At 47.9% G+C, this 13205-nt stretch overlaps 1 protein-coding gene across 2 annotated transcripts in view; it reads right to left on the bottom strand.

Moving 5' to 3' along the window:
* Positions 1-5566, bottom strand: part of PSMF1 (proteasome inhibitor subunit 1) — a 35185-nt gene extending 29619 nt beyond the window's left edge. Inside the window, exon 1 of one of the 2 annotated variants that reach the window (XM_019755198.3) lies at positions 5075-5566. In XM_019755198.3, the coding sequence (XP_019610757.1) occupies positions 5075-5203 (129 nt within the window). In that variant the 5' untranslated portion in view covers positions 5204-5566. The remainder of the gene's footprint in view (positions 1-5074) is intronic. The other variant, XM_088789212.1, reaches the window with a different exon arrangement.
* Between the last annotated feature and the right edge of the window lie 7639 nt (positions 5567-13205).

Here is a 13205-nt window from a genome sequence, read left to right as displayed (position 1 = left end):
AAGGAGTTCTTAAACAAGGTTGACAAAGAGAAAAAAAGTGCTGTCTTTGAGACTGTTCGTTATTTAAAGCTTCTGTTCAACAACAGATACTACAAAGTTAACAGGCAGCCACAGGCTAGAATAAGCTATCAGCCGTGGCTACAAATGAAAAGAATTAATAACTAGCACAACAAGGGAATGCCTGGAAAACTAACAATGAAAGTTGGGAACCTACTTGAAAAATTGGCGACCAAGATATGAACAAGCAAAAGATTAAAACAGCTAAGTGTATAAAGGATTATTCAACTTTACCAGCACTCAGAGAAACGCAGGTTGAAATAATGAGATCCCAGGTTACACCCATCAGACTGGTATTATCCATTTTTATACTTTTTTGCCAAGTGTTTGTGTCAATGTGGGAGAATGGTGGCCATTTAAACTCTTACTACCGTGTTTCCCCGAAAATAAGACCAGGTCTTATATTAATTTTTGCTCCAAAAGATGCATTAGGACTTATGTTCAGGTTCAGGGGATGTCACCCTGAGAAATCATGCTAGGGCTTATTTTCTGGTTAGGTCTTATATTCGGGGAAACACGGTACCCCTCTGAAGAGCAATCCGGCCATACTGCAATGAGGGGGGCTGACACTTCATGAACCAAAACCTCCACCCCTGGAAGAACCCCTGTGGAAGCACAGAGGACATGATGAGGGACCTTCATCACAGCCTTATCAGGGACACCAAAGTGGAGCTGATATGCAAAAGATGCTCACAGAGGAATATGCTGTATCCATGAGAAGGAACAAACGGGGTCTAACTGTAGCATTACAGATAAAAAGTAAAAAAATAGGACTTATAGAAAAGTTAAGGAAAAAATGAGATTTATAGCTGGATATTATTTATGTAAAAAATTTTTTAAAACACATGCAAAAAATCTGTATTTTTTTCATGGATTCATATTTATATAGCTAAATATGGAGCAAATGGACTGGGAAGATCTATATTTGTGAAAATATAGTAGGAGAGAGTGGGACCAAAGATGAAGAACAAGGGCAGTAAGACAAAGGTCCAGCAATGCAGGCCTTACACACCCCATGGACAGACAGCAGGAGGCCACGAGTGGAGAACTGTAGGCCTCTCCTCCTTGGTCACTCAGGAATCCAATGGGGAAAGAGATCTCAAGTAAAATTCAAGGTGTTGCTACTAACGTGGTTTAAAGCCTGACCTGATGACAAGGAAACTCACAGGCCTGAAGCAGAGAAATGAGTGACAAAAAACAAAAGTGAAACTAATCAAACAAAATCAAAACAGAAGAGAAACTACTCTGTTAAGAAAGAGAAACTCTCGTCATCGTCATCGCAACCCAATTTTCTGTAACGTGTAGTGTTGTGGATTTAATGTTTACTTTGGAAATCAAGAATTTCATAACATGCCTGTCTTTGTTAAGGGCCTCTGAATTTATATTTGTATCTTCCATCTACAGCATTCAACCCATCAGAATTTTTTCTTGGAAGGTAGATAGTTCAGTATGCTCACTACCCCATAACCTCTAGCTTCCAGAACCAGAGAGAATCTTGGGGCCAGGTGAGGCTGATACCTCTCAATGCAGTAGAACAAAATGTTTCCCAGCCCCAAGGGCTGCCCTGATATGGGAAAAACAAGTGGAACTGAGAGGGACTGGCCCTGGTGGTATCAGGCCAAACACGGCTTCCAACTGCCCTCTAGGCCCTTGATATATCGGGCCTCCCAGAAAGCTACGATTGGAATGTAGCCAAAGTGCATGCTGTGTAGTTTAAGTCCCTCAGATGAAAAATCGGAGGGCTGACAGGGGCTGAGAATTGCCCCAAGTCATACTAAGGCAGACACAGAGCTGGGTTTGCCATTCAGAGATTCTGGTTGCCCAGGCCATGGCTGGAGAAGATTTTTCCCAGCCAGGTCCACCAGAATGACCCCCAAAAAGGAAATAGAGCTGTCCCCTTAGGCAACTCCTGGAGGTTGGAAGCATTCTTTAGTGGTCATGAATTCATCCCAGTGCCTCTGAGCTAAAATGCACCCAAAGAAACTCAAACAGATTACTTTGAGAATTTTCTCTTTGTCATCCTTAGATTCCTACAACAGAAAACAAAATTCTCTAATTTAAGTCTACGGCCATCTCTCTCCCACTGCCACCTACACCAGTTGACACACCTGTAAAGCTTTTATGAGGCATGCTGCTGACTTCAAGAAAGAAATCCAAATATTGGATTTTTACTCAAACCAATGGCTGCATTGCTTCCCTAATCAAGTTTTATGGACACAATTCCCGTACCAGAGGAGGCAAACCCAAAGAAAAACGCAGGAAATTTAGCTTTTCATTTAACTGCAAATATATTATATGATCGAGTACGTACACACTTTTGGGACCGTCCTCTCTCTCTCATCACCCCCAGAAGGGTGCAGAGCCGGAGGTGGCTAGAGAGGCAACATACACATCCTCTGAGCTTGACAGACACTACTGGTCTCTGCAGAGTCTTCCAGTTCCAGGCCAGAAAATTAAATACTCGCTCAAATAAATTAATAGGAAAGATGCCTCTCCAAATGGCTTCAACTCTGAATGAAAGTAGACTCAGCAGAAGTGAAAGGAGGACAAGTGCAACCTGAGCTCCAATGGCACTTAAAAGAAAGAGCAAAGAGAAGCAAAAATCCAGTCTAGTGTGCAGTGCAAACAGCTGTCCCCTCCGAGGCATGCATGACTTAGTACCGGGGTAGCCATACGAATAGGGGGCCATGCCTTGCAAGATGCTCCTCCTCACCCTCCCTCGCCTCCCACAAGACGTCTGCAGCCAGCGTCTTTTTCTGACCTGCATGGAATAAACACACCGCACCATGAACAGGGTGGAATTAGATGGGCTTTTCAGAATTAGTTCAGGACCTTTTATTTTAACCAGTCTTAAAATGAAATCATATTCTTTCTGCAGATTTCACCTGAAAATTTTGGGGCTCGGAGTACATGGCAAGGAGATGACGCTGGCTGGAAGGAGCCACTGATCTATATGAACTGACGTTCCTAGGCTGTCAAAGTGACTCAGAGACGATGTGAGAGGGGATGAGTGGTGGGAGCAGATCTGTAGTGTTGATATGTATCGTGGAATGGGGAGAAAAGAAGGAAGTCACGCCGACCCTGTGTAACAAGTTCCTGTTCCAGGAGAAGAGGTTCTGACGGTGTGTCAGAGTAGTAGCAGCTAGCTGGGAATACACACGGCAAGTGAGATGTGTGAGGAGGGGCACAGAACAGGGCAGACCTGTTAGATCTGAAGGAGAGCGCAAGGGGCAGGGTGGGGGGAGGTGAGGGCCCATGGAGGAGCTCAAGGTCAGGACCAAATCTTACTCCGCTTTCTCATCCCACTGCCCCTTGCACATCCTACCAATTCTTGGGAGAACTTCCCAGGAAAAGCTGAAATGAAATGACTGGGGCAAGTGAAAGAACTGTCAAATACCGGAAAGCTAGAGTGGGGCAAATGAGGAGATACAGGTTTCTGTTGGGGAGACTGTACACTGAAAGGGCAGGCCTGACACTTTTGAGTGGGAGCTGTCTCTATTTGGTCTAAAATGATGACAGACAAGGTAAGTGGATGGAGCGCAGGGTGAACAGAAAGGCCAGGAACAGAGACATCTGGGGGCAAGAAATGGTTCCTGTTTCCAAGTGTGTGTATGTGAAAGACCGGCCCTTCTTTTCCAGCCTTATCTCCAGTCCTATTGTCCACATGAGGGAAGAAGCATATGTGAGCTTGGAGGTGGGGAAAAGGGATGCTAAGTGTATATGTGGGGTCCCAGTGAGAAACTTGAGGTTTGGGGGGAGGGAGAAAAAAAAGAGAAAGTGAGAGAGAGAAAAATCCATGACAGTTCTTGTGCTTCTGATTCTGTTGGTGCCAGCAGAGAGACAGGTATGGTTGTGGTGGTCACTAGTTCAAAGAGACAGTGGAATGGGGCAGTGAGAAATCTGGGGAGCAGCTGGTTCTAAGTACTCAGGATGTGTAAACCGTGTTTGAGGAGGGATCCCAAAAGCTCTTTCTTGGTCAGGAGAGGGAACATTAAGACTCTGGATGTGTATCTGGGGAACTGAAAAAGGATTAGGGAGTTTGAGAACTGAAGCAGTTAGAAATGAGAGTAAAGTTAAAATCTCACTGTAAGATGCAAGGGGTGAGGTGCCCTGCTCCCCAGAGCTGGTCTAGGTTCTGAGAGTGAGAAGAGCGTGACAGTGAGGGGCAGGCTTGGAGTGCTGAGTGTGTGTGTGGTGACTATGGCTGGGAGGGTATTTTCTGAGGGAGGAGAAGGGAAATGAAGGGGGAGTAAGGAGGCTAGGCCCAGTTATCACAGGAAGCTGCTGTGTAGTACGAGAATCACAGGGAAGATGGGAGAATGGTTCAGCAAAGAACTAGTGAGGTAGGCTGGGCCCAGCAGTCCCAGGGCTCCCTGGGGGTGACAAGGCCCCCAGCTGTGAGAGGCAGAGCCTGACAAGGGAGGGCAGGAGGGAGGGACAGCTGTGGGGAGGAGACCTTACACCCAGGCTGTCTGTGTGTGGGAGGCACCTGTCTCCCCTGGCCCGAGTTGGGGCTCACAGCGGTGAGTAGGATGCACTGGGCCCTTGTTTGGGGCTGAGTAGGTCAAAGCTCACCCCTCTCCCTGTGCTTGGATCCAGTGATCTGCTGGAGGCCAGAGTACAGTATGGCGGCAGTACTGAGTACAGCTCCTCATCCCCCACTGTGTGGGAAGGAGCTTAGGGGACTTCAGGTAGGTGAGGGGTGCGCATGGGAGGACACCCGTCGAGGTGCCAGGTCCACACAATCCTGGCCTGGGAGACTGCGAGGCTGTGCTGAAGCGAGTTTCAATCCCGTGCCAGCTGTGTTGGAGGGGCTTCGGGCTGAGCTGGGACAGTACAGCACTTCGCCCACCCGCAGACTACTTAGGTGCTGTACCCGTGGGGTCGTGAACCCCAGGTTCCGAACTTGGGAGGGAAGAAAGGACAGGCGCTTTGGACCAGGCCTTCGGTCCTATGGGTTTGGGCAGAAGACACCTTACCCCCTCCCCCCTGATCCTGAACCGGCTCCGTGGCGTACCTGGTCGCCGGTACCCAAGGCGTGGTAGCCGTGCGTCACCACCTCCCAGTGAAGGAAGCAGACGAGCGCGTCCTGCGCGCAGGTGATTGCCGGCGCCGCCGACGCGAACAGCACCTCCAGGCCCGCCATGCGCGTCCCGGGCTTCTGCGGGCAGAGGAAGTAAGGAAACGCGGTGAGCCCGCTCGGCCCTCCGAGTACTGATGACTCCGCTCTGCTACTCCGCTAGTCCTGCCTGCGTCTCCACAACCGGCCAAAATGGAGACTCCCCGGGGTGGGGGCAGGGCCGCCGGAAGTAGCTCTAAAGGCTGGCGCAGCGGCGGGAGCGCGCCGGGGCTGGACACTGGAGAGTGACACTTAAAGGTTCCGCCAGGTAGCGCGCGGGCGGGCCCCGGGGGGAGCGGCCCTTCAAAGCTGGAATCCTTATCTTCCCGGGTTTCTAGCCAGACCGCTGCAGACAGGGTGTTTTGAGGAGAGGCCGCTTCGTTCTGAGCCACAGACATCCCACCCACAAAACGGGATGGGTGTATGCCAGTGGCGGAAGAGGTTAAGAAATATGGCTAAAATATGTTCATCAGAATAGTTGGCTCTTATATAGTGCTTGCTATATGGCTAAAATATACTCATAATAATAGTTGGCTCTTATGTAGTGCTTGCTATGTGCCACGTTATTCCCAATGCTTTACTTCTTGTATTCATTTACGTAATCTTCATGACCTAATTTTGTGAGGTTGGTATTAATGATATCCCCATTTTACAGTTGGGTAAATAGAAGCACAGAGGGTAAATTTGACCAAGATGACTGTCTCTCTGCGTCCTCTCCACACTGGCTGGAGAGCCATCCATGTCCTCCCACCCCTCCTCGGGGGTCCAACTTCTGAGAACAGTGGCTACTGGGTACCACACACTGTGTGGGGGCCACGTGTCCTCCTGCCCAGAGTCAGACACCATTTCTACCTGGCAGGAATCCGGCTGGCAGTGCCAGGCGTCTGATTGGGTGGAGGCTTTGGTATCAGCTGTCTGCAACCCTCGGAGCCTACAGCTGCTGCAGGCTACCAAAAAGCAGGCGATGCCTGCCATGGCTAACAGGGTGGCGTGCAATCCAGCGGCTTGAGAGACCCACCAATTCACTGAGGGGTAACATTTCTCCCAAACAGATCGCACCTCCTGTTCCCAGTGCCACTTCTCACGGGTCTCCCAAAACAGATCTTTCATACGTATAAACAGCTCCATTACCTTTCGGATCACTTCGGCCAACACCGGACCCTGCTCGCTGCGCAATTTGTCATGCAGAGTATCATGCAGGGGTCTCTGGTCCCACTCCCCACATAAAAACGCAGGACATGGTGATGCCCAAAAGCAACACCCACGGAGCCATAGATAGGGGAGTCATACCACTATATTGTCCCTGGTGGCTGGGTTGGAGACACAGGAAGCAGGAGCTACACGAGCTGCAACCCACCGTCTGCTTCTCTGCCAACCAACCTCACTTACTAACTGTAATCCACCGTGCTAACTGAAATCCGTCTCTCTGCAATCTGCAGTCCACAATCCGCCTGCTAGTTTAGCCACGGCAGTTATATCAGTGGCTAATGGCTAACCGGTAACAGCTGATGGCCAACTAGTCACAGCTGATGGGCATCTACTACCCAAGCCAGCACCTTTCCATGTGAGGCCGAGAGTCTGGAAGCCCAAGCCAAAAGTAAGGGGGCGAGGTTGCAGGCCTCAGAGAGTAACACGCATGCAGATGTGGCGTGATCTTGTCTCAGCAGGGGTTGATCGGGAAAAAATAGACCAACAGCCCAATGTTGGAACTTTGGAAACAGTTGCGTCCGGAACAGCAATTCCGGCAAAGCCTAAAGGAGAAGTCATTGAAAGTGACAGGGGTACTCAATTTACGGGGCAAGAAGTGCAGCAATGGACATACAATGGTTGTTTCATACCCCGTACAATCCACAAGCAGCTTGCATGATTGAACGCTACAATGGCCTTTTGAAGAAAGGTCTCCAGGTGTCAAAACACCCTCCCACGATGCACAACTGGGCCTCGCGTCTGTGGGATATCTTGAGAATCCTGAATAAGAGACCACAGAAGGGAGGGCCCGCACCAGTAGAAGCTCTGCTACATTGGACGGCCGCTCTCATCCAGGTACAGGTTATCACAAGTGAGACTCTGTTAAAGCCAGGCCATAGCAGAAATGGAAACATTTTGCTGCCAGCACCCACATACTTGAAAGCAGGGGAATGACAGCAATGGACTTGGCCGTGGCAGGTTAAAAGCCCACACTGTTAGTGGTTGGGCCTGATAGCTTCATGGAGGAGCTGGTTTGACTCATGATTTGCAAATGATGCCAGGAGTAGTGGCCGAGTGGCCACCGCAAGTGACTGTAGTATGCAGAGGTCTCGATGCCGGGATGATTTTGCGGGAAACCTATATGCTCTCACTATGGCCTATTATGGGGTCCCTTGTTCTGTTACATGTTGAAACTACACAAGGGACTCCAAGTACTGCCATAAAGGTCTGGTACCACAAACCAGGAAAGGTGCCAGTGGCAGCGACCCTCCTTTCCCAGGACAAAAAGCTAGCGTGTATCCTCCCAGATGGAAGGGATTTGCCATTGTTGGTTCCCAAGACTACTGTTTCTTTCTGCCCATAGGTGCCTATAGGCTAATACAGCACAGGGACCCTTGCGGAAGATGCTTGTCATGTAGATTGTGAGGTGAGACCCTGTAGGGGTGGAGTGTGGGGACAGACCCCCAGTGAGCAGTTTCCAGGCTCTGGGCCTCAAGTGGAAAGATGCTGGCTCGGGTAGTAGAAGGCCATCAGCTGTTACCGGTTAGCTATTAGCCACTGATATAACTTCCGTGGCTAAGCTAGCAAGGGGCGGAGTGTGGATTGTGGATTACAGAGAGACAGATTTCAGTTAGCACGGTGGATTGCAGTTAGCAAGTGAGGTTGGTTGGCAGAGAAGCGGACGGCGGGTTGCAGCTCATGTGGCTCCTGCTTCCTGTGTCTCCAACCCAGCCACCAGCGAGACTATAGTGGTATGACTCCCCTATCTATGGCTCCGTCGGTGTTCCCTTTTGGCCTCACCATATCCTGCAGTTTTATGTGGGGAGCAGGACCAGAGACCCCGCATGACACCCTGCATGACAATGACACAGCCAGCCACTGAGTGGCAGAGATGGTACTGGAACCTAGCAGTCTGGCTCCTAGAATAACATTTATTAAGTGTTTATTGTGTGCTAGATCCTGTGCCAAAACCTTTACATCACCCTAACAACATTTCTATGAGGTATGTTCCATTATCACCCCCCATGTGACACATGACAAAACCAGCTCAGAGAATTGAAATCACTTCTCCCCCAAGAAGACAGAACTGCTGGCCCCAAAGCCAAAGCCCCTAATCCACTACCAGATTTCAGTTGTTTATTTGCCTGTCTCCTTCATGACTTTTACCTCCTATTATTTCTTCAACAAGTTTCTTGAAATCCACTTACTGTTTTTACTCAAATTAGTTTAGTTTCCCATTCCAGTCAGCACCCTGTTGCAAGCCATATTCATTTCTCACTTGGATGCCTGCACCAGCCTCCGAACTGCCCTACGCCCTCTCTGCCTCTCCAAAGTCTGTTTGACACTCTGCGACTAGAGTTTCTGTTAGAACACAAGCCAGATCACAACCCTCCTCTGTTCAAAACCCTCCCAGGGTTTCCATCACACTCCAAAAGTCAAGTCCTCTCCAGGGCCTGCAGAAATCTGCATTTGGTCTGCACCCCCCTACCCCCACCCCTTACCTCTCTCACTCTGGTATCGGTTCCTCCAACTCTTCCTTCGTCACCTGCATTCTTGACTGCAATGACCTTGACTCCTATCTCCTCTCACACCCACATCTGATCCAACAGCAAAGCTAGTGAACTTTGCTCTCAAGATATACTCATATCCTAAATCTGACCACTTCCTACACCTCCACTGCCTCCACCCTGGTCTGATCCTCCAGCATCTATACTTGGACTATACAGTAGCTTCCAACCCATTCTCCCTCTTCCACATGTTCGATTCTCCAGGCCATAACATGTACTGCTGCTGTCTCTGCCCGGAGTTCTCTTTCCGCAAAAGGTTGTTCCTTCCTTTTAAGTAACTCCTTCCCTCACCTCCTAATTAGCTTCAGCAGAGGGATACCCTGACACTAACCATAATCTGATGGATATTAGGTATTTATTTGTTTGCTTGTTTATTTAGTGAATGTCTTCCCACCAGACTGTGACAAGGGAGCAGGAACCATATCTATCTTGTACACAGGTATGCCTGAGTGCCTTCCTGGCTCAATATATACTTATTGAATAAATAAATGATAGATGAATGAATTATTGGCCTGGGCTCAACCCCATTGGGCTAGTCTCACCTCTTTGCAGTCTACCACTCACTTTGTTAGCTGACCCTGTACCTCTCCAAATTTTGTGTTCCTGGGGTTCACCTGGAATGGTCAGATTCTGGAACCCCATCTGCAGAGCTTTTAGCTGAGCAAGTCTGAGATGGAGTGCAGGTATGTTGACCACACTCTGGGCGATGCTAAAGCTGGTGACCATTGAACTCCTGTGATATACTGCCTGTGGCATAAAGCTATTGGCTCTTTCCACCGAGAAGCTCTGCGCTTTCAGGCATCCCTGTCTTTGCTTGCTCTGTTTCTTCTGCTTGCAGTGTCCTTCCCCAGTTATGGAAAATTCCACCCATTTATTCATTCATTCATTCATTCATTCAATCATGCAGTAAACCTCCATAGGCTGGGTTGCCATGGATGGTGATACAGACTGTGCACTACACAAAGGTGCCCACCTTCCTGGCAGCCCTGTTCCTAAGTGCCTACTGTGAGCCAGGCCCAGAGGAACAAGCCACTATGGAGTTCACGATCTAGTGGCAAAAAATTATTACAGACACAGGTAACTCAGTGTGAGAACTCATGACAAAGGGGTACTTGGAGGTCTGTGCAAGCCCAGAGGAGGCAACTAATTCAGTCTATGGGTCAGGGAGGATTTATTGGAGGAAGAGAGGCTCAACCGCACTGGACCATAATGGGAGATTGGGAGTGAAGTGAGGAACGAAAGGTGTTCCCGTTGTGGGGAACAGCATATGCCAAAGCTTGGAGGTGTGAAATGCAGCCAGCACTGTGTGATTAGAGGGCCAATGCTGCCATCTGAGTGAGGCCTTCCTTCAGCTCCTCTGCCCAAAACGAATTACTCTCTCCTTGGGGCCATTTATCAGTGGGGGTGCCAAAGGGTGGGTGTGGGACAGTGAGGGCTGTCAGCCTCAGTAGGGAGGAGAATTTTATCATTGAAGTTGATTAGAATGGCTGGTTCATGGTGATAATAAAAAGCAGACTGGCTGTTGGTCAGTTTTATTATTGCTTTTAAGTTTTTTTTATAGACAGTGTACCTTCACAGCCCCCATTGCCTGCACCTTGGCAAACAGCTCCCCCACCCCCACTCTTTGGTTTGCCCACTGCTTTGCATACTATTGGTTATAGCTTGGAACCCACACAACTTTGACTCCCTGTTATACGTTTGGTTCCCTCATCATCCCTGTTAGCTTGGGTTCCCTTAGAAGCCAACACGAGACTAGGATTTGAGTGGTTTATGTGGGAGCTGATTCCAGGAAATAGCAATAAGGGAGAGGGGAAGTGAGACAGGAAAGGAAGGCAGCCAATAGGCGTTAAGGCAATCAAGCCAAGATGTTTCCTCTGGGCACCTGGAGCTCGCTTCTGCCTGGCAGCTCTGAGGCAGTGTAGGACATGACTCAGTTGTCCCAATTGAGGGCGAAGGAACTGGGGGGATTTTTTCACTCACTCCCTGTCTGCCACAGGTTGAGGGCTGCTTCTGGGAGCATGAAAAGCCCTCAGGTAGAGAAATACAGAGTTTAGAGAAAGCAGCCATTGGTGCTTAGAGGTGAGTGCTGAGGAGTGAATGGGGCACAGTGGCTATGGCCCCAAACTAAGGTGAGCCGTGCCTTAAGCATCTGTCTACTGAAAGAATTAGGTGAGCTCTGCCTCTTGCACTAGGCTGTGAGTCCCTGAGGGCCAGGACTGTGTTCTGTCCACCCCGGACCCCAGGGTCTCCAGCAGCCTCCATGATGGGAACAAATGGGAGGGTCTCCTGGGGCTGGAGGTTGTCTGCATCTGCCCCTGGTCCATCTAGCACTTCTGTGGCCTTACCTCCATCAACAAGAGTCTCAGTTGTCCCTGTCAGGCCTGTGAGTGGCTACGAGGGGAAGCAGGTGGAAGGTGCCTCCCCGGCTGGGCCCTCACTTCTTAGGCAGTGGAGAGCTCATGCCAGAAATGAGGACCCAGGATGGTGGAAAGAAGGTGGCAGGTGGCTGCAGCCACCAGTTCCTGGTTGCCAAGTGATAGCAATATGAATATTCCAAGCTCACTAGAGACTGTCTCCCTGGAAACTGTGGAGAGGTGAGCTAAGGGGCAGGGCCCAGAGGGGCACTGAGGTAGAGTCATTCACCACTGGAATCCTTCTATTCCTTTTGCCTAGCATCAGTCCCACAACCTCACCTCTTCCAAGAAGCTCTCCATGATTAGTACTGTTCAATACTAATGAGAACCCAAGACTTCCCATTCCCCTTGTCAGTGGGGTGCCTAGCATATTTGACACCTGGAAGAAATAACTCTCTTTTTAAAAATTACATTATAACTTTAATATTACTCTATTCATTTTTGAAAGTTTTTTTTATTGTGGTAAAAAATGCATAATATGAAATTTAAGCATCTTAACCATTTTAAAGTATATTGTCATAGTATTAAATAAATTCACATTGTTATACTGCAATCACCACCACCATCCATCTTCAGAACACTTTTCATCTTGTAAACCTGGAACTCTGTCCCCATTAAACAATAGCACCCCACTCCTCCCTCCTCCCAATCCCTGGCAACTACCATCCAACTTTCTGTGTCTAAGAATCTGACTACTCTATGTGAAGAATCTGATTCACATAAGTGGAATCAGACAGTATTTATCTTTTTCTGACTTGCTTATTTCATAGCATATCGTCTTCAAGGTTCATCTATGTCATAGCATGTGTCAGAATTTCCTTCCTTTCTAATAATATTCCATTGTCTATATCTAGCCACATATAAGTATATATACACAATGGAATATTTATATCTATATCTATCACATTGTGCTTATTCACTCATCTGTTGATGGACACTTGGGTTGCTTCTTCCTTTTGGCTGTTGTGCCTAATGCTGTTATGACCATGGATGAACAAATATCTGTTCAAGACCCTGCTTTCCATTCTTTTGGGTCTATACCCAGAAGAGGAATTGCTGAATAAATTGTAATTCTATTTTTAATTTTTTGAGGAATCACCATACTGTTTTCTACAGCAACTGTACTATTTTACATTTCCACCAACAGTGCACAAGGGGTGTTCCCTTTTCTACACATCCTTGCCAACACTTGTTATTTTCTGGGGTTTTTGATAGTGGCCATTCCTAATGGGTATGAAGTGGTATTTCATTGTGGATTTGCATTTCCTAATGATTAGTGATTTTGAGCATCTATTCATATACTTATTTCACCATTTATATATCTTTGAAGAAATGTCTATTCAAGTCCTTTGGCCATTTTTGAATTAGGTTGCTTTTTAAATAGACATTTTTTAGAGCAATGTCAGAGTCACAGCAAAACTGAGTGGAAGGTACAGAGATTTCCCACATACCCTCTGTCCCCACACATGAATAGCTTCTCTTTTTATCAGCATTCCCTACATCATTATCACCACAGTCCATAGTTTACATTAGGGTTCACTCTCGGTGTTGTGCCTTCTGTGGGTTTGGACAAATGCATACTGATATGTTTCTACCATTATGGTTTCATAAAGAGTAATTTCACTGCCCTAAAAATCCTGTGTGCTCTACCTAACCATCCCTCCCTTCCCCTCACCCCTGGCAGCCACTGATCTTTTTACTGTTTCCATAGTTTCGTCTTTTCCAAAATATCGTATAGTTGGAATCATACAGTATGTAGTCTTTTCAGACTGTCTTCTTTTAATTATTATAGTAATATGTATTTAAGATTCTTCCACGTGTTTTCATGGTAGCTCTTTTTTCTTTAAGCACTGAATAACA

Source organism: Rhinolophus sinicus, chromosome 13 (assembly GCF_057876585.1).
Source record: "Rhinolophus sinicus isolate RSI-liver-muscle chromosome 13, RSI-T2T, whole genome shotgun sequence".
NCBI classification, from domain to species: domain Eukaryota; kingdom Metazoa; phylum Chordata; class Mammalia; order Chiroptera; family Rhinolophidae; genus Rhinolophus; species Rhinolophus sinicus.
The sequence above is the reverse complement of the archived record's forward strand: the minus strand, read 5'-3'. Positions and strand labels throughout refer to the sequence as shown.